The sequence below is a fragment of the Pollachius pollachius genome (genome assembly GCF_949987615.1).
Source record: "Pollachius pollachius genome assembly, chromosome: 14".
Lineage (NCBI taxonomy): Eukaryota > Metazoa > Chordata > Actinopteri > Gadiformes > Gadidae > Pollachius > Pollachius pollachius.
In genome coordinates, this window is record NC_136947.1 from 1,324,425 (window position 1) to 1,350,337 (window position 25,913).

General features: G+C 46.3%; 1 protein-coding gene across 1 annotated transcript in view; it reads right to left on the reverse strand.

Annotated features, from left to right (window-relative positions):
• Positions 1-440: 440 nt before the first annotated feature.
• The window catches only part of ak5 (adenylate kinase 5), a 51,912-nt gene continuing 26,439 nt past the window's right edge, over positions 441-25,913 (reverse strand). Inside the window, exons 7-14 of the mRNA XM_079751479.1 lie at positions 24,627-24,717; positions 22,312-22,388; positions 16,735-16,804; positions 15,723-15,770; positions 9,554-9,711; positions 2,911-3,027; positions 2,246-2,443; positions 441-1,257 (exon numbers count right to left, since the gene is read on the reverse strand). Coding sequence (XP_079607605.1) covers positions 1,195-1,257; positions 2,246-2,443; positions 2,911-3,027; positions 9,554-9,711; positions 15,723-15,770; positions 16,735-16,804; positions 22,312-22,388; positions 24,627-24,717 — 822 coding nt within the window. The 3' untranslated portion in view covers positions 441-1,194. The remainder of the gene's footprint in view (positions 1,258-2,245; positions 2,444-2,910; positions 3,028-9,553; positions 9,712-15,722; positions 15,771-16,734; positions 16,805-22,311; positions 22,389-24,626; positions 24,718-25,913) is intronic.

Consider the following 25,913-nt stretch of genomic DNA (forward strand, 5'->3'; position numbering starts at 1 on the left):
GTTTATGTTCTCCTTTTCTGTGTATTGCCCTTTAGTATTCACAAATGTTGGGCGTGAGGTCATTTATTAATGTGTGAGGGAGACATTAGTGAAGTTAGTGGACAATACAAATAGTAACTTTTTTTAAATTAGAACTTATTGTAGTTAAGCCTGCTGTATATTGTAAGACAAAACACCATACACGTTAAATGTTAACGGATTCATTATCTTTGAGTCAATGACAAAATTCACATTGAGTGGTTGGGTCTTTCAATGTAGGGGCATTTTGCGTTATCTACCAGTAGATGGCGCAATTTGGCTAGCGATGACTAATGAACTACCCGTGCATACAACCATCAAAAGAAATGCTCAACAATACTCAATTAAACAAATGCTCTTGCTTTATTTAATAATAAATATCTGACTCAGACAAGTAATTGAATGTAACATTGTCCCATACATAAAGCTTGAACTTTAACCAATTATAAATGCAATATATTTTTGTTAGTTTTTCACCTCATTTTATGCACTGACACCAAAAGGCAATAAGCTTGATTGTAATTTTTGCATGCTTTCTACAGAATAAAGCATGCTGCACATGATAGTCAGAATACCTGTACAGTTTGACAGGTATACCCTTTCTCTCTCGTCTTTTCAAGACACTCGCACTGCACAAAACAGAAAGGAAAAGCACTTTATCCGATCGCAGCAGTTTTAAGCATTCAACCACAGACGCTCCTCGGAATCACGGCGGGCCATAAGACGCGTTAATCATTTCTCCCCGCGGCACAGCCTGTCCCCGGCTGTCAGGCTCGGAGATGTGGCGTTAACCGTTGACGGGAGTCCGATCAAGATTAGAGAGAGCGAAGACGGTGTTTAGTTTAGTAGTGTTTAACGGAGAATCGAGCGCTCTGTGTCGGCCCGGATGCGTTTTGTTCAGTGTCACAACAAGATAGAGTTAGTTAATCACTGATACTGATAGTAAAACGGAGTGTTTGGATGACAACAACAGCATGCATTTCACTGGTGCTTAATGATGTGCGTGAGTCTGTAGGGATTATGCTTTCTGTGTCTAGGTGCGTTTTCCACTGAATGGCTGGGTTTTTAATAAAGATACACAAGAGAGAAGAGAGACACAGTCGGTCACAAATGATAAGCGGGTCTCCCGGTGGCCGCAGAGTGGGGGTCCCCCTGAGCTTTTACGAAACGACCCTCTTAGCAGGAGTCCAGCGCGAGGCGCATCTGCGTCAGCTCCACCTCTGGTGACTCGCCGTCGATCTGGAGACAAGAAGACAAACCCGCTGAGGCCACGCCCAGCATGAACACACACACGCAGCTTACACACACATACACATATATCATATACAGATACACACGCACACACACACACACACACACACACTCATCTCACCTACATCTCACACACACACACACACACACACATACACATATCATATACAGATTCACGCACACACACACATCTCACACACACATACACACAAACACACACACATCTCACATACACACCTCAGATACACAAACCTCAAACACACACACACACACACACACCTCAAACACACACACACACACCTTAAACACACAAAACCTACATACATATCTAACAGACACAAACCTCAAACACACACGCCTGATACACAAACACACATACACACACCTCACACACAAAACCCTCAAATACACACACACACACACACACACCCCAAACACACACCTGACACCTCTCTACCCCTTTTCCCCAAACATGGTCAGGTGACCATTCGGGTTCCCTGCACCTGATTTCGAACCGTCGACCCAAAATGAATTGTTCCTGAACCAGGAAAGCCGTTTCCCAGCTGCTACCCCAATCACAGAGGAGCCCCCTAGCATGAACCATGATGACATCACTGGGCGTGTCATGTTACAACGGATCCGCTCAAGGCTGGGGGAAAGGGTCGCTGGTTGGCTGGAGAGCCCCACGCTGCCAAGAGTCCTGAACTCCCCCATTGCACTCCTGACCATCCCTGGAAGGAGGGATCCCCTGCCGTCCGTCTCTTCTCTGGAGTTCTTCCTTGCTGATTTAAGGGGAGTCTTTTCTTGCCCTTGTGGGGGCTTGGGTAAAGGGGGGTGTCGTCAATATGTGGCTCTTGGAGGCTGTATCGGTGATAAAGGGCTATACCAATACGATTGAATTGAACGGAACGGAGCGGGTTCAGGAACCACAGCTGACCTGGTGGGAACGGGGGGGGGGGGGCTTTCAGACACTCACCCGGTGCAAAAGGTTCTGCTGGTGGTAGAACTCCGCCACAGGGTGGCTGTCTCGACGCACGGCCCGGTCCAGCTGGGAGGAGGAGGAGGAGGAGGAGGAGGAGGAGGAGGAGGAAGGTGGGCCCGGAGACGGGATCCGGTCGGGGGGCGCGTCGGAGGGGGAGGGGCAGAGGAGCAGCACAGCTCGGGGCGCGCCCATCTGACACACACACACACACACACACACACACACACACACACACACACACACACACACACACACAACACGCACGCGCGCACCCACACACAACACACACGCATGCACACACACACACACGCGCACACAACACACGCGTGTTACCTACTCACACACTCTGTTTGGGGCTAAGGTCAGCATTTCATTATCTCGGATCAGACAGGACGTTAGTGGTTTGGGCAGAAAGAAAGCCCATAATGACCTATTCCAGTCATTAAAGGAAGTGGGAACAATCTACTCGCTGGTCTGTGTGTGTGTGTGTGTGTCTGTGTGGGTGTGTGTGGGTGTTTGTGTGTGTGTCTGTGTCTGTGTGTGTGTGTGTGTGTTTGTGTGTGTGCGTGTGGGTGTTTGTGTGTGTGTCTGTGTCTGTGTGTGTGTGTGTGTGTGTGTGTGTGTGTGTCTGTGTGTGTGTGTGTGTGTGTGGCCCTCACCCTGGCCTGGTACGCCTGGGCCTGGCTCAGCGTCCTTGGGAACCCAGCCAGCAGCACTCCTTTATCCTGGCTGAGAGAGGAGGCGACCGCCTCACACACCAGCCCCACCAGCATGTCCTGTACACACACACACACACACACACACACACACACACACACACACATATATAAATACACACACTCATAAATAAGAAAACACACACACACACATAAATGCACACATTCATAAATAAGCCCCCCCCCCCCCCCCCCCCACACACACACACACACACACACACAGACACACACAAAACACACAGACACACACACACACACACAAATACACATCAACCCACACACACACACACACACACATAAATGCACACAATCATAAATAAGAACACACACACACACATACATATAAATACACACACTCATAAATAAGAAAACACACACACATAAATGCACACATTCATAAATAAGCCCCCCCGACACACACACACACACACACACACACACACACACACACACACACACACACACACACACAGACACACACAAAACACACAGACACACACACACACACACACAAATACCCCCCACACACACACACTCAAACACAAAAATACACATCAACCCACACACACACACACACACATAAATGCACACAATCATAAATAAGAACACACACACACACACATACATACACTGTGGCAACCCGGCCCGGGCCAATCAAGGAGATGCAGGCCACCTGAGGAACAGGTGGAGAAGCCGGGCTTCAACAGCCTCTCCACTCCTCGGGGCTCTCCCAGCCGTGGCGCTCCTGCACGAGAGGCCGGTCCTCGGGGGCGACGGGTTTCCACCCACGAAGGACAGGACCGGCGTCCCCTCGCAGGTTTTTGGTTCTTTTGCGTTTTCAGCGAGAGACTTTATGTTACGTTTGGAATAAAACGTGCCTTTTTTGGCTTTTCCCCGCGAAATTGTGTCCTGTTTGGGAGGAGGTGGCTCGCTCACCGTGCCGGGTTGCCAAAACACATACACACAGGCACACACGCACACACACCCACGCACGCACGCACACACACACACACACACACACGCACACACACATACAAATACCCCCACATACACACTCAAACGCAAAAATACACTTAGACCCACACACACACACACACGCACACACACACACACACACACACACACACACACACACACAGACAAACAGAGAAATCAACATTCAATATACAATCCATGACAATAAATATTACTTCAAAGGATGGCAAACACACACATCTCTATTCTAATACAGCTCATGCAAATACACTGTACGACCTATGTGTGTTACATAGGAGGTAAACAAGCTTTCTTCCCGCTGAGTTCAAGGCTCAGTGACCTCCCGGCACACAGCGGCGCGGCGGGGAACATATCGGTCTCGAGACCTTGCCTTCAGCGGGCTCCGAGCAGCGTTGGCGGGCTGATGTAGCTCGTTTCTGCGTCTGTAGCTCATATCACCCTAACCCACTCGGACGCACACCCCACCAGTCAACCGCTCTGTAATTGGAGTTCGGATCACACAGAGACAATCCCCCGGCTCAATGCTGACGGCGTTGCCAGGCAACACCGGGATAACATCGGGTGGGGGTCCGGGTGAGGGCGCTCGCTTGCCGTTTGGTGTTGTTGCAATGCTCTCTGGGTAGTTGAACAACACAATCTGCTCGTACAGTCGGCGCTGATGAGATTTCCATAGTGATGCGGCGTGACATTCCTCGGATCATTCCGGTAATTGGGAGCTATGGCACTGCACGCGCCAAAGCCAACCGAGGCGTGTGTGTGTGTGTGTGTGTGTGTGTGTGTGTGTGTCACCTCCTCAGGGAGATCATGCATCATTCATCCCAGCTGTCAATCTGTGTCCTCTCCCTTTCTACCCTTCGACCCTCCTCTCGTCTCTACCTGACAGGTCGTATAGCAGGGCACATATAGGGGCAGTGCACGTGTGTTCTGACCCACTTTTGAGAAGATACACACACGCACAAACACACACACGCACACACACACGCACAATCACACAAACACAACCAGCATTCAATATATAATCCTTGATAAAAAAAATAGAAGCATGCGGCCGAAAGAAGTGCTGTGCCGCTGGTCCCGGGGGGGAGGTTGACTGTCTTATGTTGACTGTCGCTGCAATGTAACTACAGTGGCTGCTGTGTCCACACACTACCACAGTGTGTGTGTGTGTGTGTGTGTGCCTTTTGATGGCTCTTTCATTTCATTGAGTGTTGCCACATCATTCAGGAGGTTGATCCACAGGTTTCCATCTTGCAGAACGAACACACACACACACACACACACACACACACACACACACAGACACACACACACATTGCCTCATCATTCTGTCCCTGATGGAATGGTTCAAGTAGTGTGTGGAGGTGGCTAGGATCAAAGCGTAATGCAGGGATTTCGGTCCTATATGTCTTCACTCCAGCAACGCCTCCTCTGAGGGGAAAAGGAGTTTCAGAAGGACCGAATGGGGGTCTCCCATTCGGTCCTTCTGAAACTAGTAGTAGGTAGTGACTGCAGACTAGTTAGCAGAGTTTCTTCTCTTCAACTTCTATTCCTATTGATCCTGATAGACGCCGGGCACAAAAAAACACACACACACACACACCACAACCCCCCCCCCCCCCCCCCCCCCCCCCCCCAACACACACACACACACACACACACACACACACACACACACACACAGACACACACTCACACACACTCATGCAACACAGGCACATGTCCCTTCGGACATTGCAATGAGAGCAGAGAGAGGAAGCCAAGGCCCAGGTCGTGTTTTGATGTGAAATTCCAGGAGACGTACTAACAGACGCTTGTAATGAGATGTGCCGGTATTAGTCGTCTGGGGCCAGATGAGGTTGCACAGGTGCATCCCCGTGCAATCTCTGGGATGATTACCAGCGGCCACAGATGACTATTTAACCAAGTGGGCTGCAGCTCCTACGCAGTCGACACACACAAATGCAATACAATGTAGCAGACCTTTTTCAAACTCAACAATACCTGATATGAGGTAGAATTCAGCTTTTTAACATCAAGAATACAGTGTTCCTGATGTTAAAACCTAGACAACACCTAAAGTGAGGTAGAATTCAGTGTTTTAACGTCAAGAATACCTGATATTCAGTGTTCACTGAACACCTGATTTGAGGTAGAATTCTGTGTTCAACCTCAACAACAACCCGATGTGATGTCAATTTCAGTGTTTGAACCTCAGCACCTGGTTTGAGGTTGCAGTCAGAGATTTTTGCCTCCACAAAACCTGCATGGTTATTTTTCAATCAATGTCATTTTGTAGACCCTATATGGAAGAGAAGTGTGTTGTTGTTTTGATACGGAGGGTTGAGGTTGAAGGCCAGGGACGCGCATATGCCCAACACATGGCTGGTATCTCCCCCTCCTCCAGCTGAACATCAAACTGCTTTACCTGAAATCCCACCCCCTGCTGACCTTGGGATAACATGTGAAAAGTTTCATCTCATTGCTTCCTGTGTGTCCAGTGGGAGTCTGATTGGATGCCCAGCGGCGGTGGGCATCCAATCAGACTTAGAGGTTCTCATGTCCCGAGAAAACCTCTGTGTCAGTGAATTCTGCGCAGCAGTTCCCAGCTGCTGTGTGGGGAGAGACTGTCACATCCATCTGGGCCAGCTTCTGCAGATGTGCAATCAGTGTGTGTGTGTGTGCACTGCCTGCTGTTCCCTGCATGCCTGGACCAATCACATTCCCACTCTCCCACCCACCCCCTTATTCTTATGCAGTCTTTGTTCCCCCATCCCTCATCCCTTATCCCCGGTCTTTGTCTAAAAGGCTAATCCATCCATGTTCATTCACGTGGCTCGCATTGCCCGAGGTTCCAGGCCTCCACGAATCAAAGCCGGGGGCAATTGCGCAGATTCAGAATTCCTCTCTCTCACTAAAGCCTGAAGCGCTCCGGCCGCATCGACACGGATGAAAATATTGTTTCAGAGTTCTTCCAACGTAGGATTGAGTCCTTAAGGGAGTGAGCGCCCGTTTGACTGAATCAAGCTCCCCTGGCTCTACTACTCCGTCCAACAGCGTGAAGGGAGATCGGCCGGCCGTAGAGCGTCAACAAGCCAAGCCTTTTATCATTGCCGAACGACGCAAAATCGTCTAGAATTAATTGAGGTGACTCGGCTCACACTGGACAGTAACAGACCACACAGAACAAGGGAGACAACAAGTCTGACCGGACACACACAAAAGACATCTAAAACAAGACACATGCATTCAGGGACGGCTGGTATCAATGGGCTAGTGGGGCTAAGCCCTCCCTATATTTTAAAATAAACATGAGAACATTATTAAATTAATGAAAATATTAAAATATAATAATTACTAAAACTTAGAATTGGTTGATTTTGGTGCAACGGAGAAGCAACAGCACCAAATAATCTCAAAAACGCAGCAGATACATATAGATATGTTGTGTGGGTTTAGAAAAGTCAGCCCAGACAGTTCGTCTGGGCTGACTTTTCTAAACCCACGTTTAAGAAAATCAGCATCCAATCGGTGTCGTCCAATCGTGATTGACAGGTGTTATGACATACCCCCTTGATTTAGGGACCATTTGGGCTAAATGAATATAGCCCAGACCAACAGTGACTCTCACTGGTGACGGTCACTGTCAGAGGCGGGAGAAAAAAGTGAAAAAAACCCTGACCACAATGGCGAGCGCTAATCTACCTAACGAAGTGGACTATCTACTGACTCATCCGTTTTCGTTGATGTCTTTAGAAGAAAAAAAAGAAATAAAGAGACTGGGGGCACACCGGCCAAACGATGTTCAGATAAAACAAAAGGACACGCGACAAAATCGTTCATTTTGCACCTCTTGGTTCGAAAGGAAGGACTGGCTAACGGCTAGCTTAGCTAGGAGCGCTCTCTTCCGTTTCCCTCGCGCGCTGTTCGGAGGAGACACAGCTTGGACCCAACAAGGGGTTGTGGATTTAAAACATGTGTCCTGTAAAATAAAGAAACATGAATGCAATGCAACTCACATTGGAAACTGAAGCTTTCAATGTTGGGCAAAGTAAATAATGCCTGTCAGCTGAATGACGGCCACCGCATCTCCGTACACAGAGACACAACGAGCAGGTGAAGAAAAACAGACATTCACAATCTTCAGTGCACTTTTTCGGAGACATTGAAATGAAGACAAATAGCAATGACAACCCCTGTGTCATCGGCAGAGTCAAGACAGGTGCTTCAGTACACGGAAGAGGATGGAAACATTTCTCCGAAGTACCATCGGACAAGATAGGCTTAACGCCCCAGCGATGCTGTCCGTTGAGCGGGACCTCATCCAAAGATCACCGGACTTCAATGGCGGTGATTAACCTGTGACTCAGACAGGCCGTCGATGTTCGCTTCTCTTCAAATAAGGTAGGCCCGAGCTGCCCTCATATTGATTTTATTCGGGACATGATGCTTGCTTCATAATGTTTGTGATAAAAACAGTCGTTACAGTGCGAACACGTTTTGTTTGTGTGTGTGTGTGTGTGAGAAACTTTTGCCATCAGAACATGTTTTCAGCCTACTTATCTAATTGTTTATAGAGCATTATTAATTGCTGTAACTTGGTGCTGTATCTCTGGACTGTACCTCGGATGTGATTTTGGAAAATCATTTCGTTTCTCCATTGCCTGCTGTCTCCCTGCATCCTATTTGTTGTGATTCGAGGCCTGATATTGAATTTATTCGGGACGTGATGCTTGCTTCATGTTTGTGATAAAAACAGTGCAGTTGGCAGTCGTTACAGCGAACACGTCTAATGTAGTCTCTCTCTCTCTCTCTCTCTCTCTCTCTCTCTCTCTCTCTGTGCCCCCCCCCCCCCCTCCCGTGAGGATGGACACTGGGTTACAGCGGCCCTCACACCACCACCCCACCCCTTTCAAGTGTATATTGTATATAGTTCTCCTCAAACCTATGGTGGCATCATGCCTTCAGTGTGTCTTAAACAACCACACATAAAAGGTTGCACATATTATATTGATATTTTATCGTATTTGTCTAAATGCATACTTGACTGTAGATAGATTTATGAGTGAAGTTACCAACACATTAGATTGGCCGTAACTCACCCATTTTAGAATCACATTCTCTCTCGTGTATAATTCCCAATTATTATTGATGTATTTGCACTTTTAATCTTGCTGAATTCTACAAGGCAGATAAATTAAGTTAAAACTTAGTTCCCCGGCTCCATTCGTCTTTGTAAGGAAATGTTCTCTTTTGTCTTTATTATTTTGTCAGAATGCACCAGAATGCTTAGCTTGTATGTGAAAATCACAAAACAATCTTCGGGGGAAGGAAGCCACCAGACCCCCCTACAGGGGTTTGGTTTACAAACCTTTAGCCCCCCCTAAAATAAAATTCACCAGCCGCCACTGCATGCATTGTTACCAGTGTGGAAACACAATGAATGAAAGCAGCTTGGACAAAGTGCGCATGCTTTTAAATCCCCTGAGGAGGAGGACATAGCTTTGCAAGCGGAGCAGACAAGGCGTGTCGGTGGCCATGAAGGGCCCTCACAGCCTGAGGTTGGGGGCTCTATGAGAACCGGGTCACCCACCTCAGGCACCTGCTCGCCTCGCTCCAGGGCGTCCTGCAGGTGGCGCCCCCGGTCGCCGGGGCTCTGCAGCTCGCGGACCAGCAGCTCTGCGGGGCTGACCCGGGTCAGGCCCAGGCGGTCCGCCGTGCCCTCGCTCTGCTGGAGAGCCTTGGCTGAGCCTGAGAGGGACGACCCACACACAAACGCACACACACACACACGAAAGCACGCACAAACGCACACACACACACACACACACACGAAAGCACGCACAAACGCACACACACACACACACACGTATGCACGCACGCACACACGTTACTTAACGTCAGTTTTTTTGTCACCCATAGGTTTCTCAAGGCACATTTTGCTTTGAAACCAGAAATGAGTATCATGCTCGCCAATTATATATTTTTGGTTATTTATTGAGAATATCACACGTTCGCGGGAAAAGCCACGTTCAGGCAGGAAGCGAGATCGCGCTGCCGGTGCTAATAGACCTTCTCCTCAATCAACACTTTTTTTCCCATGCCCCGCGTATTACAGAGGGCATGCCAACGCACATGCGCCCGTGAGAATGCACATGAATCGTTCAATCATTGTCGTCACTTCCGTACCATAGAGAAAACCAGTCCTTTCCTCACCAGTGGCTGATTCTTCCCATGAACAAACCCGCTACCGCTGTATTCAGCTGCATCGTCCAGGGGGAACATCCTCCAGTGGATTTATGTTTAGATTTAGCCTTAGCTCAACTTTCAGTTCTCTTTCAGTTGTAGTTCGTTTTGAACCTTGTTGGTTCTTTATGCATTATTTTTGCCGTCTCTCTCTCTCTCTCTCTCTCTCTCTCTCTCTGGGTCCTGGCTAGCCCAATCGTTAGTGAATAATTGGGTCCTTTCATAAGCTCAAGTCCTTTGGAGGCCTTAGTGCGGTGGGAGGATGGTCAGGCCACTCTAGAGGCCACCTGTCCATCACTGCAGATCTGCATTCATCGTATTTATGTCCAGCAGAGTGGATGAGAGCAGAATACAAGTCAAAAACATCAAATAATTCATGAAATACATACAAAATTGACCGAAGTACCAGTAGAGTAAGTCCATTAAACATGTATTGAACAATCCATATGGATGAATAATTAATGCATAGCACTTTGCATAAGACCAGGGTTTGGGAATCGAATACAGATGAGGGACCAACCTCTTTTTACAATTTACATTTTACATTTTACAACTGTGTGCGTTTGTGTGTGGCTCTAAGTGTCTGTCTGTGTGTGTGTGTGTGTGTGTGTGTGTGTGTGTGTCGCACATGCATCTGATGTATTGCTTGAGAACCATGATGACAAATGCCTCTTCCGTAGTAGACAGTACTTCTGTGTATAGTGCCCTATGTATCTAACCACACACACACACACACACACACCACACACACACACACACACACACACACACACACACACACACACACTGTGCACTGGCTAACCCTCGCCTGGTGACCCGCGTGGCATCTGAGCCAGCGTTTAGACCCAGGGCCCTGAACAAACTCCCGGTTCCTTAAGGGCTGATGACGGCCCCACGTTCCCGCAACGCAAGGACCCCGCAGACGCTTCGACCCAGTCGGGAACCTTTAAGGTTCTGCGCCGGGTTTCAGTGAGCGGACCAATCACAGCCCTCGCCGCTGCGTCGCCTCGACGGAAGGTTACAGTTTTTGGGAGGCGCGCGTCCGTCCCTCGCAGCGGACGCAAGGAGGGTCAGCGAAGGGCGTAAGGGGTCCGTAGCACCCTTGGGTTGTGTGAACGTGGGACCACAATCAGCCCCATTCCTCTCTCATTGCCGTCTGATTTCACGATGAGGCCTTGAGGCGGAGCCTTCGTGTGAGGTGCTTCATCTTCATCATCGCCCAGAGACGGGCAGCTATAAGACTGGCCACCCCCCCCATACATCCATATTCCCCTCGACTCCACGTGACATTAAGGCAACTTGAGAGAGAGAGAGAATGAGAGAGGGAGAGAGAGAGAGAGAGGGAGGGAGGGAGAGGGGGGGGGAGAGAGAGATCAAGACGGAGAGAGAGAGGAATCAATTGAGAGATAAAGAGAGAGATCAAGACGGAGAGAGAGAGGCTGCTTTAGATTCAATTCAATAAAAAATATTCTAGGAAGGCTGAAGTCATCCACTGAAGATCCACTGCGTTCTCACTAAATAGTACATGAGTTGAGTAGGCTACAGTTCTGCCTGTCTGTCTGGCTGGCTGCCTGTCGGCCTGTCCGTCTCTCTCTCTCTTGTCTTATGCATTAGTATTCTGCCAGCCTAGCCTTTGGGAATCTGCTAAGAGAACAAGAAACTATAAGCCTGGCAGCCGCACTGGCTCCCATTATGAGCAGAGCTGTGTTACACCAGCAGGTAACTAACCCTTATAACCCGATGGGGTTGTTGTAGGCTGGAGCCCAGATCAGATTTTTCCTCCTTCCTGTTAATTCTGATAATGGTTTGAGTCAAATTGAAAGCAGATTAAGAGTGTTAACAGTTGCTATATTTTGAAGTTGCCCAACAATTAGCATAACAACCACACAACCATTGGAATGCAAAATAACCCGTGCTGCCACAAAGAGACAGAAGAAGAGCTAGGAGAGCCAGAGAGTGAGAATATTTCTGTCACTCGGAAAGTGAAGGCTTCTGGCTGCCTGAATGCCTGAGTGAGTGAGTGAGTGACTGTGTAAGTGAGTGAGTGAGTGACTGTGTAAGTGAGTGAGTGAGTGACTGTAAGTGAGTGAGTGAGTGTGTAAGTAAGTGAGTGCCTGAGTGACTGACTGATTCAATGTGTGAGTGGCTGAGTGACTGCCTGTCTGACTGACTGACTGACTCAATGATTGACTGCCTGTCTGACAGAGTAACTGCCTGTTTGACTGACTGTCTGTCTGTCTAAGGGACTGGCTGACTGAGTGAGTGAGCCTGGCTCCCTTATCAAAGGTTTCTCACAGAAAGAGGGGACAGAGTGTTAGTGGTACGCAAGTGTTCCTGGAGTGTTTCATCATAGCTGTGGGAGCTGCGCTTTGAACCGGACCACCTAGTGGACGGAGAGATTAACTCTACATAACTTGAGCTTGTTGTTGTTGTGGGAATCAATAAGGCACTGGAAAACAGAGAATCACATATCTCAAGCGCAACCATTGTTTTTCACAGCTCCCAAACTAATGTGTGGGAATAGACACCAATCCCACACATTACTCTGTGTGTGTGTGTGTGTGTGTGTGTGTGGGTGGGTGTGTATATGTGTGTGTGTGTGTGTCTCAAGTGAGAGATAAACTGCTGAGACACTCTCAATCAGATTCAGCCTGCAAGTGTGAATCCTTCTATCACTACCTCGTCCCTGCCTACAGCCAGAGAGACAGATGGGATGGTGAGAACAAGAAGAGGAAAAGATGCCAAGAAATGAGAGGAATGAGAGAGAGAGAGAGAGAGAGAGAGAGAGAGAGAGAGAGAGAGAGAGAGAGAGAGAGAGAGAGAGAGAGAGAGGGAGAGGTGTAGAAAACAACATTGAGGTGGCATCTCAAATGAACCATCCAGATTTTAGGTCTCCGTTACTGTTTTAAATACTCTAATGTGATATCTTTCATGCAAATTTCAACATGAGGGATGGCTGTGTAGAGCCAAAATTGAGAGAACAGTGCATGAGGACATTTCAAAGAGAGATTGATAGCTGAATGGGGAGAGCGCAATAGAGAGAGTGTGATCCAGAGAGAGAGAGAGAGAGAGAGAGAGAGAGAGAGAGAGAGAGAGAGAGAGAGAGAGAGAGAGAGAGAGAGAGAGAGAGAGAGAGAGAGAGAGAGAGAGAGAGAGAGAGAGAGAGAGAGAGAGAGAGAGATAAGTGGTGTTGTTGCATTGTATTTCTCTTGTAAATTGCCTTTCGCCTGTTAACTTGTTTTTCTGATCTCTCTTCTTTTGTGTTCTACCGCCTTGTTTGGACGACTGTCTCCAACTTCTCCGCAAACCGGGAATTGAAACCATTGTGAGACGGGGATACAGAGAGAGGAATGAGGGATGCAGTGCCAGAGACAGCGTGTTGCCAGAACCACCTGGGAGGGCCGTGTAGGCTACGTCGAATCGAGCTGGACCAGAGACAGTTTGGCGTCTAGACCGAATCCCTCGCAGAAGCTGTCACACACGTCACGGCTCATGAACCAATAAAAAGCGAGGAGGCGTCCAACACAAAGAATATGCATTTCGATTATTAAACATGAACGACGGAGGGGTACCCAAAGCGATGTACACTGATACACCACGGTCCCTACAGCGCCACCCATCGATGGTAGGATAGCAGATTGAAACCTGTATGTTCACGCACGTATCTAGCTGGGATCTGACGCACACGGCCGCTGCATGTATAGCAGAGGCGCTGAACGGGGCCGACGTCTAATGTGCGACGTCTAATCATCTGATCTCTGTACTGACACGCGCTCACAGATGGTGTTGACTTTCGGGCACAGTCATCGTCGGTCTCGATCGGTCGCTGGAGACAGTGTGGCCCGGTTTCCTGAGGGCACTCTGCCATCATTTGTGTGGGCGGACCGAATACGGGATGAATGTCGATCGCTCCACCACTTTTTTGGGTGGTGCAAAGTGAGAAAACGACAGCAGCCAGCTGTGGGTTATGAGCGCCTGAAACGAGGGCAGCAACAACGCGCCCATATCGTGTCGGTTGACGTGATACGTGGCTATTGGCTTTGTTTGATTAGGAATGGGAAATAAGACGACAGATTGAACAGATTTGGTTTTGGATTGCTTCAGACTTGCAAATGGGCTCAATGAGCCAACATGGTGACAATGAGTTAATTTGTTTTATATGTTTAAGCGACAATCTAAGCATTTCAGGAAACAGGCTCTGTTTTGTGCACTCTTGACGGTTTCCAGTCACAGTGATCCAAATGCTAGAGAGGGTCTGACATACACAGTTCATTGAACTTTTATTAGTCATCATGCCTAATAACTAGACCATTAGGCCAGGGTCCAAAGCAGTCTGCTGATCTTCCAAAGAGCACCATACAGTTTTATTCAGCCTTCATCTGACAGGGAGAGTCCCATTTAGATTAAGAATCCATTTTTCACAGTAAACCTGGCCAAGACAGGCAGCTTCATGAATCCGAAGCAAACAAGTACAGAGAGTAGACACAAAGGAGAGTAAATGAAACAGAACTAAGAAAAAACTATAATAGGGAACTCGTTTAAAAAAGAGACATTTCTAGGAGTCTAGCATTCTCAGAGCTGCACATCTCCCCAACACAGGGATTCCTTCTACCTCTACAGATGAGTCATTCAGGTCAGTCCCGCTTCCAGAATACTCCAGTGGATCAGCTTCTGTGTGTGTGTGTGTGTGCGTGTGTGTGTGTGTGTGTGTGTGTGTGTGGGTTTGTATGTTGGTAATGATGTTCCAAACGACCTCCTCATGAGACGCGGGATTCATCCCTGGTTTATTGTTGACACATAATTAGTGTTAATGTTGTTTTTTTCTGTACTAAAGAACAAAGTAATGCTATACTCTGAAGGTGCCCTTGATTCTGTTTCAGCACCAACCACCAGCCTCTGTTCATTCAGCATTCTTTGAAAATAAGTGACTTAAGTTATGCACTGCATACTTCCACATCACAAACAATTTCAATTCATGCCAAGTTCAAACACACATTGAGTATCACATTGTCTCACATTGGAAAAACAACACAGCGCGAAATCGCCCACTCTCGCCCTCTCACACACACACACACACACACACACACACACACACACACACACACACACACACACACACACACACACACACGTCGCAAGAAGTCAACTGCTTGAAAGACTCCTATTTTATAATTGTATTGTGCTCTTTGTGTAAACAGACTTTTTGAATCTTGGTACAATGTAGATTCCAGACGGATTGTTTAATTGATCTCTGTGAACAGGGTTATATATTACCCAGAATAATCACAGGTGATTTCAAATCAATTGATCACATCATCACTTCCAACTAAGTCGTCTCCAGTTTGCAGGACAATCATAGGACAAAGGAAAATCTTTCCTGGTTACTACGTCGTGTTCACTATTTAGGGGTAGGCACTTAGGACACAAGTGAGCCAATTCAAACATGGTCATTGAAGCCGGTATGAATTACCTGTTTGAGAGTGTGTGTGAGTGTGTGTGGTGGTGGATGTTCATACCTATCATGAAGATGACTTTTGGTCTGCTGACGTCTGTGCAGTCGGAACCTATCAGAGAGGAGAAGAGATGAGCAATATGCACACACACACACACACACACACACACACACACACACACACACACACACACACACACACACACACACACACACACACACACGCGCGCGCACACATGCACACAGACATACACACCCGTACGCACATGCGTGCACACACAAAAGCACATGCATGCAAACACACAGACAAACCAACACACACGCATACACACACACACACACACACAAGATAAGTATATTTTGCTAGATAGATGTACTGTTAGTGTCTGGTTAACGCCTCCCTCCCTGGTTACTAGCGGTTTAATAATAATACAAAATATTACAAATCAATAATTACGTTTCTTTGTTTCTGATCCCTGTAGCCACCCTGTCCAGTTGTGAAACATGGTCGTGGAGCATTGTCAAGTCTGGAAATTCCTCTCATTTTGATTGCTTTAATTGTTTTCAGCTGTGGTAATAAAAGTGTGTACTGAACGCTAATGTCATTCGCTGGTGGCGTGAATGTTGGCGGTGTTAGCATAGCAACCAGTAACATAACATTTGGTTCTGGGCCAGAGAACACATACAAAACAAAACCACACATTCTGCGTTAGCCAATCCAATGCTGCTGGGACCGATTCCAATAATTACCCTTAATAACACACTCACACCTGGAACAGGAGCCCTTTAACCTCCCCCGGTGAGAGGGTCCATCCCCACTGCCAATGCCCAAAATGCACTTTGGATAAACGCTTGCAAAAATTGTACAACAAATAATTCCATTATTTATATATTTCTTTCAGTATCCCGTGAGCTAGACGCAACATGATACCTGATGGAAACTTTCCAGAGAGGGAAGTGTTGGCTGAACATATGGGATTGGTGCATGTGCGCGTACATTTGGTTTGCCAAGTGTGCACATTACACACGCACACGCACGCCGCAGACACACATCAACAGTAATCTCAAACACTCACTCTCGGCAGTTCCCTCAGTGTAACCAATGTCCTCCACGTCCTCTTCCTCCTCCTCTCCCTCCTCATCCACCTGCCCACAGAGAGAAAAGAGAGAACGTCCAGGCTGAGAAAACGAGATAAGAGACAACCACACTGAAGAAGTGTGTGAAACGGTGTCTTGTACAAGAGCGAGTCACACAGGAAGCGGCTGGTCCTCAGTGTTTGTCGACATCCCACCTGTAAAGCCTCCGGGGTCCCTGCGGTAAACAAGGGGACTTATGAAGGAAGGCTTTAGCACAGCGAGCCCCCTCGTTGCTGTCAGGGGGGAGAGCGGGGTCGGAGAATCACAGAGAGGGGAACCAAACATATCGACAGAGAGGAGACTTTAATACCCTGCATCAATAACTGGCAGGGAGAGAAGCAGTTCTGCATGATGTGATCCTGTCTCTGCTGCGTTATTTTTTATTTTTTGCGCTGTCCCTGTTTGAATAAACAAATAAATAATAAGAAAAAGATAGCAGAAGATAATTGTGGAAGCCTACAGAGACCTTTATGGACCTTTAATGCAGTCCAGTCCAACATTACAGAACGTTTTAAGTGGTGGCTTGTTATATGTGTGTTTGAACCTTGCCCTGCTCAATATCGACTTAGCGTTGCGCACAGTGTCTTAACACAAAGCACTTCTTGCTGTGTTAACACTTATCACAGCGAGGGAGAGGGAAAGAGAGGGGGTGGGAGAGAGAGAGAGAGAGAGAGAGAGAGAGTTAGGGAGGGTGAGGGAGAGAAACAGAGAGAACGAGAACATTTTTATTGGCTTAATGTCCAACGTTAAACAACACTATCATAACCCAGAGCATATAAGGAGCAGGTGAAACTTGGCTTGATGTAAAGCAGTGAAAGGCATTTGTTAGACAGTAGGATGTTGACTGAATAAGTCAATTGATTCTCTCCATGGCGTCTAGCCACCTAGTTATGGTCCCCTGCCGTGCAGTAAACGGCCCAGCGGATTGTCTGCCTCGGTGCAGCCCCGCCGGATGTGCATTCACCTCAAAAACATTGTCACATCACTGTCTTCTGCTTTGAATAGAAGAGTGAAAGCTGTTCCAGCCAGCGGCTTGGGAACAATTGGCGTTATTGTTCCTTGCGCCTACCTTTATTTGAACGTTTCATACCGATACTGATTTGATAGGCCCTTTTCCCAGAGGGAGACTGTATCACAGGTGTCGATCATAACAGTGATAAAAGGTATTTTCTTTTCATGTGCCAGGGAACGGGGAGAAGGCTTATCTTACCCAGTGCATAAAAGGAGCATAAAAGAGGCATAATTATGGTGTAAAAGGGTTGTTACATAACTGTTTGTTCTATGACGACTGTGAAAACGGTCTGGAGATTTTGCTCCCTCTTTGCTACCTGTGTATAGCATGTTGACCAAGTCAACATGTCAACAACATGTCAATTACCCCTCCGATGACTGACATGAATCGACCAGGGGTTGATTGCCTCCATCGGATAACTCGCAATAATGGAGGCATTGTGTCCATGTGGACACATTAGGTGTAGAACAACAGAAGGAAATTATATTGATGGGAAGCTCCTCGTACCTGATTCACTTGGGGGAATAGAAAAGCACCTGGAGTAGCACCTGGGTGTTAATCCAGTAACCAATTATCCCTTCAGTGGAGCAGGGGGGAAGTGGAGCCATGCTAAAGTGGATAAAGAGAAAAGGACTTTGACGTCATTTTACTGTGTGTCACTTCATCATTCAGGGACAATGGACTGCACATGTTCACATGTGAGTGTGTGCTTGTGAAGTGGGTACTTATCTCTTATTATAAGTGTTAAAGATTGGCAAAGCACTCTGAACAAGGTGAATAAGTCTCAACGTGGGCTGCTATTCCACCTGTGCATTGATAGCAGATATTATTATGTGTTTATGGAATAACTAGTTAAATCATTGGGGGCCTTGCAGATACCTTACACATATTCATCTCCATGAGCTTAATTGAATGGGAATTGACACTCTTATTGGCAGAATATTCATGTTAGTCATATTTCATACAGAGCAGTTTTCTTTTTGAATACTGCATGCCCAAAATCGACCCAACAATAGGAAGCAAACCAAAAACAATGCATTGTGGGTTTAATATACACTTTGGCCGCACACTGGAAATAATTTACATATTCAGATAGGTGCACGTTAACTTTTCAGAGAATAAAATGTTCGCAGTCAGGCGTGTTGTAATCAGGAGTTGAACGCACTAATATAAGTTTTGTCATAAGACTATATAACGCAATTACTTTAGATTACCAATTCAAATTTGCAGGAAAACCAAAGCAAAATAAATAAGGCACGATAGCACAAAGTTTTTCAAAGTTTTTAAAAAAAAAACGTTTTTGCTCTATTATTATTATGGTCAACAACAAGGAGGAGATATAGTTGCCCTCGGCTGTTCTGTCAAGTCGCCTCGACCGCGAGCTGTTTGTTGACAATGTTTGGTTCGCCTAACAATGCACAGTGTGGACACTAACCAAAACCGGAGGAAAACTCAGCAAAGAATCAACCTCACCCCTGAATCAGAGCGAGTCTACCGAATTATAGGTGTGAAAGCACCCTAAGGTGCTCAGGGAGTGAGTTCCACAGACAGGGGACGGCGGCGCAGGTGGCCTTGTCGCCCGTGGCTACCGGGTTAGAGGTGAAGTGCTCTGTAATGAAACTGTGACCCTGACCCACTTTGACTGGTCGCAGAAAACCTTGCAAATGACATATGACCTGTACCAACCGGAGCGACCACCTCTGCCAAGAGCTTAATTGTGTGTTGGGATAAAAACAGCCGTGCTGGTTCAGGCAGAATAAACCGGGCATGCCTTGGAGCCAAGGAGGAGGTAAGACACACATTGTAGCACAGTTCACCCGGGGAAACCGCAGAATGAATATCATTTCCATTAATCTCTTATATAACCTATAACCTATAATCTTTTTCACCTTAGGTCGAAGGTCATTTTTTACGTTAGTCAGACTTGTACACAAAAGTGCACATTATTTAGACTAGAGGCATCTGGTGCGCCACTGAACGTGTGTTGGGTGAGACACCCTGGAGGGGAGGGGAAGCTGAGGCCCGCTACAGAGGCAGACTGACAGGCGCCGGTATGTGGCCCCACCTAACCCCCCTAGGGACGAACGAGGCTGGAGATAGAGAGAGAGGGCAACAGAGAGAGAGAGACAGACGGAGAGAGAGAGAGAAAGAGAGAGAGAGATAGAAACAGATAGGGAGAGAGAGAAAGAGAGAGGGGGAGAGAGAGAGTAAGAGAGGGGGGGGAGAGAGAGAGACAGTCAGACAGGGAGAGAGAGAAAGATAGAGCAATAGAGAGAGAGAGAATGACAGATTGTAACGGTATCCTCAGGTAATTAAAAAGCGCTCGTCAGGCGTGTCATTAGGACCCAGCAGGAGGACATCTACCCAGCAGTGGCGCATTAACCCAGCTTCCTCCTCGTGACTCACAAGAGTTCATTTCCTCCGTGCAGCTCGTAGGTAATACAATCTCTACACAGAGCCTGAAGGTGATGCACTCAGGCGTTGAGGATTGAGGATTTGCATCTTGCACAGTGGTGCGCCTGAGTGGTACAAAGTGTGGGCAATGTGGAACACCACCCCGCCGTCATCTTCCGGCCCCTTGTGTTAGACTGTCCAAGGACATGTCACACCGAGTCCCCAATCTTCTCCAATCAAACCAGCAGCAGACCCGTGATTGTGGAGTTGGCGGGGGGGCAGTGCGCCTTCTCCCACACGCTCTCTCTGTCTCTCGTCCACTTTGGCATGGGCTACCTCTGTCGGCCTTTGTGCTAACATCGTTTGTAGCGGTCCAACAGTTGGAAGACACAACAGGGTTCCGCCAAAGTGGACAACCCGGGAAGGGTTCGTGCTCTCAAGGGCCTGAAAACACACAACGCTATTCGATATCGTCTTATTGTGGTGCCTGCCAGCATGCCGCTCTGCTTGCAGTGCATGCTTTGATTCCTTCATTCGTCAGACACATCAGTGTCTCGAAGAGTCAAATAGCTAGCTATAGCCTACACACCGCCCAGACTCAAACCAACGGCCAACAAGAAAAATTGCAATGAAAACACACCTCGAAGAATACGGCCCACTACACAGCAGCATGTACGTTGTACCTTGCGCGAGCTGCAATAAGTCTCCTTTACATCGGGTGGCGCTAGTCTTGTGGCGAGAGTCCGCCTCTACCACACACCGTGCTGATTCGCACAACCAATTGTTGTTCCCGAACTCGTCCGAGTCTCCCCAAACGTTTCAGATGGCCAACGGTGTGGCCAGTGTGTAGCCGCCTTTATTGGTCCCGGTTCTGTCCGGCACATTTCCCTTTTGTTTGCTTGAACGAGAACCCAGTCTGGAAACCCAACCTGCAGTTTTGTCAGCTAAACCTAAACCATAAAGGATGGATTGAACGTATGAAAGCGTGATATTTCCCTCTAGCCACACAAGCCTCTTCCATCGCTCTCTCTGTAGGCCAAAGCCTCTTGATGAGGCTTGGACTCTATATGCTTAAGGGCAGTGGCATCTCTGACGCCGCTTCATGATACACATGACCTGAGTGCTTGAGGAACGAGGAGGAAGTGACACGCTGTGCAGCAGATGCTGCACAGAAGAGGCTCGGAAGTGTGTGTCTTCTCCGGGGAAGCTCCCAGATGTGACATCCGGGCACGACTCCGGGCTATGGCTCCCATGTGTGATTTGTGTAACTATAGGACACGGAAATATGGCAGCACTAATAAGGATCCTAGGTTAAACACTGGCAGCCATGGCAACTGTGGTAAGGCAAGGTTACATTGTATTCAGAGCATTCCTTCCGAAGTCAGATGTACTTGAAATTAAAAGCGGCCAATTAGCACAGGACAAAAGGTGATGTAATATGATCTGACGCTTGGATTTGATTTGATTGGATCAAGGACGAGTGACAGAACACACGCGCCAGCTGTGTGTGAGGCTGTGAGCGCGTCACGGCCTTTTCATGAGCAGGGGAAACACGATATGATTGAAGTGTTAAGCCTTCAATCATATCGTGTGCTACCATAATTAAGGGATGGTAGCACAGATTAGGGTTGGATGCATATTTTATCATCTTATTAAATGTGTGAATTATAGAACTGTTTAAAAATGATCAAACAGTTTGTGGCTTGAGGATGTTTGAGACGACAATAACACATCAAATCAAGGACAGCATTTCCAGAAACATTGAGGGTGACATAAAAGCATCGGGGTTATACTGTAGTGGAAGTGTCTGTATACGGAAAAGGCTCGCACACTATAATATTAAGTTCACCCTTCTTCCATACTCTTATAACTTATAACTTTCATCAAGATTTCTATCTTTGCGTCAGAAAGGTAGTGTGCATATTTCTAATCGCTGGTCCGATATAACGAAGAATGAGCAGGGACATGCAGGCTGAACATCCTTATCGTGTGTGCATTCTTGTTGGGCTTAGATTGCATAGGATGAAAGCATCTGTACAAAGTAGGAGAAGCTTCAGTGCCTTATCCACTGTGTCCCTACCTGAGGACTAGCAGCAGCTGACGGTCTTACCTCCCCATCGTACTTGCAAGGAGCATCTGGCAGACCGCTGGGTTCGCCCAATAGGCTGAGATCCAGTTCACTGGGCCCTGGAGACCAAAGACAACCACAGCAGCAGGGTAGCACCTGTCAGATCTTCACATGGTGTACAGATGGAAAAAGGATTGCGGGGTAGGTAGGACTCAATCAATCATTCAACTCGGCCTGAAACAAATGATTATAAAGGCCGGGGCTTATCACAGGCCCCTGACAGCCAAAGACACCAGATTCTTTCTCTTTTTTTGTCAGAGCATTTGATTTATTGATCGCTGTCCGGCATGTCAAGGCTTCTAAAAATAATTGCCTGCTCTAGCTTTGATTGAATATTATTCTATTATGTATGAGGATTTCTATTTGACTTATGGTCTAAAATAATCAAGCCTCTTTTCATGATGTTTTCTGTTCTGCAGTATTTATGTATTTTCTCTGTTCATTCAAGGTCAACCAAAGGGAGCTAATGGTGCACCCTGTTGTGATGTTCCATTAAAGAGCGCGCATGAACAGCATTCAAATGCTAGCAGGCCATCAGCCAAATGCTCTCTGCAGCTCCCTGTTACTCTCTGTTGCGCTCAATCAGCTCCAATCATTTACTTACTTAGGTAAAACTGTATCTAATGAATTGGTGCGGTGAAATCCTGTTTTTAGATAGAAACATAAGGGTTGCATTAGGCTTTTAGTGTTTTGTGCTATGTTTAAGACATTATGGTATTATGTGCTCAGCATTCAGAAAGTTACATAAACAAATAAAACATAATATTCAGAGTAAAGCACTGAAAATAGATGTTGTATGTTGTGCATCAACGGTGGGTATAGCCGGCAGAACTTGATTCATCAACAAACACTAAATAGACAAAATTGCTGCTTACCAGAAACATTCCAAAGTAATATTTTTGCGCAAGTTTCTAAACATATATGTTTAGGGCTTGGGAAATGTACAGGTTGCAATTCATTTTTAATTATTTAGTGCATAAAAAACCTTCGGAATTTCAAAGTACAGGAACAGGAATCTTCATTCGGCAAAAACAGAAAATAATGTAATTAGTAGCTAAACTGAACTACTACTTAGCTTCTATACTAAATGCTAAAACTGAATAGATTACGTGTTGGCAAAATAAGGGCGAAGCGCTCCACTTTTTTGCGCTGTTTGGCATCTTCCGCGATAAATACTTAATAAGGGATTCAACTGGTTCTATTTTGATTTCCAGAGAAACACTTCAACTTGCTTTTGGTGTTTTGGTTGCTAGGGCAACAAAGGCACAAGTAAGACATGTCCAACTATTTTTAATTAACATGACGAATATTAATTTATTTGTTACATATAGATGAAGAAGCTAGAATAGGGAGTGGTATAATATGCCAACACTTCGAGTGACACATTTCCCATCTTCAATAATGTTTTTTATTGCAGCACTGAGTACATGATGCACCAACATGGGTACAATATTGCTAAGTATGCAATATAAATCACCTTAAATGTGAAATTGGATACCTTTCAGCATTTCTTTGCTTTAAATCCCCCTTAATTCAAAGGATAAACCTTCTTTCTGTGGGTGCCAGTTATCTGTCTGCCTCCCACATGTCTTGACATCTGCTGTGGCCACCTGGAGTCGCTTTAAAGCCACTCTGGGACTGAAGGGGTTCTGAACGTTTCTTCAATCTCGGCTTTAATAAAATCTCTCATGCAAAACATAAACACACAATCACATGTCACGAAAACGCACACAAACACACACACACACACACACGCACACACACACACACATTCAGGCGTGTCATACCTGAAAGAGGACACACAACTCTGGTGGTTTATGGGGACCTTGCTTCTACTATGAAATGCTAACTATAATGCTAAAAAACGATTCATCTAGAATTGTTTAAATATGTTAAATATACATTATTTATCAGACAACTTTTATAATAATCCCATAATAATATTTGATATTCACTTTTAATAAATATCATCTAAAGTAATGTAATAGGAATTAAGTTCTTAATTGAATACAGAAGAAAAAGGCCAAAGGCCAAAAACTGATCCCCACCACAACACAAACATGTAGAACGAAGAACTAAAGATGGCACCATATACAATGTCCCTGTTGCGTTGTTGCAGGTGTGAGGAGTTATTGCGCGTTGGTCAGGATGTTTTCAGTAAATACGACTTTAAAATAGACACAGCCAATACTAGGCACCAAATAACCAAAATGCAATTACTCTTTTGCTCACCTCCTCATTTTGCATGTGAGTGCTTGCATGTATTTGTGTACACAACTGTATTCATTTACACTCACCTGCTACCCGTGATTTGAAAGGGAAAAGTTTGCTGTCCAAAGTCATGCTGATGTCACTGAAAACCTCCTCCTCATCTCGATCAGCATCGAACTGAAAAGAAGAAATATTTATCAGCTGCCGTTCTCTGTCAACACACATTGAAGGGGAAGACGAGAACAGCAAAAAGGAAAAAAATATATACTATAAAAAATATTACTTGTATATAATGTAATGTTTTAATGAAATGTATAGATTGAAAGTAATTCCTGTTGAGAGTGATATCAATTCAGTTTCAAGCTTACCTAAGGTCTAGTGGCAGGGGTAAACTCATGGTTATGGGACGTATAGGTTAAAAAGAGACGAATCAATAATTGTCTTGATAACACTTTTCTCTCCATCTGTGAGACAAGGCATTGATTGCTCGTCCCAAAACGAAGAGTCAATTGGCCGGGGGGGGGGGGCACCACCAGACCCACTGCTGCACCCCCCCGTCCGGCAGTTACTATGGCAACAGGCTATAAAAAGTCCCCCACTATCTGCCGTGTTGTGGGTAGGTGGGAGGTAAAAGGATTAGTTCTTCACTCAACAACATTGTCATACCTGAAGGAGGACCCCCGCCCCCCCGCTGTCTCTGGAACTCAAAACAACTTTTTATGATAAACCCTATTTATTTGACATACCCTTTTTATAATTATAATCAAAGTAATGGAATTGGAGAATAAAAAATGGTTACACGGTCGACTGAAGATCCAGATCCCTACTACAACATAAACATGGTAAAACAAAGGGCTAAAAACGACGCACGGTATACAATGTCCCTGATGCGTGGTGGCAGGTGTGAGGGGATATTCAAGTGGCCAGTACCAAGGGCGTAGGAACCGGGGGGGACGGAGGGGACGTGTCCCCTCCAATATCGGAGACAGGTGCATTTGTCCCACCTAAAAATTATACCGGATCTGTCAGGTTTCCGATATGTGTCCCCCCCAATGGTAAACTTATTCCTACGCCCCTGGCCAGTACGTTTGAGCAACGGAAAATAAAAGAATGAGAAATAGGGTGCATCAATGCATGAAATCTTCATATCCCGTTCAAATATTAAAATATTATCAAATATTAAAAAGGCCAGTATTTGACATTGAAGTAATAAATGAGTGAGCAGATCCTTGGGAAATGGCTTGGTCAGGTTTGTTTTGAAAGAGGCTGGTATGAGGCAAACAGGACCAACATATTTTTATTTCACAGAATAAGACTTTCCATTTCTCCCGTAATGAGCGGATAGCCTGTGTATGAATGTGTGTGTGGGTGTG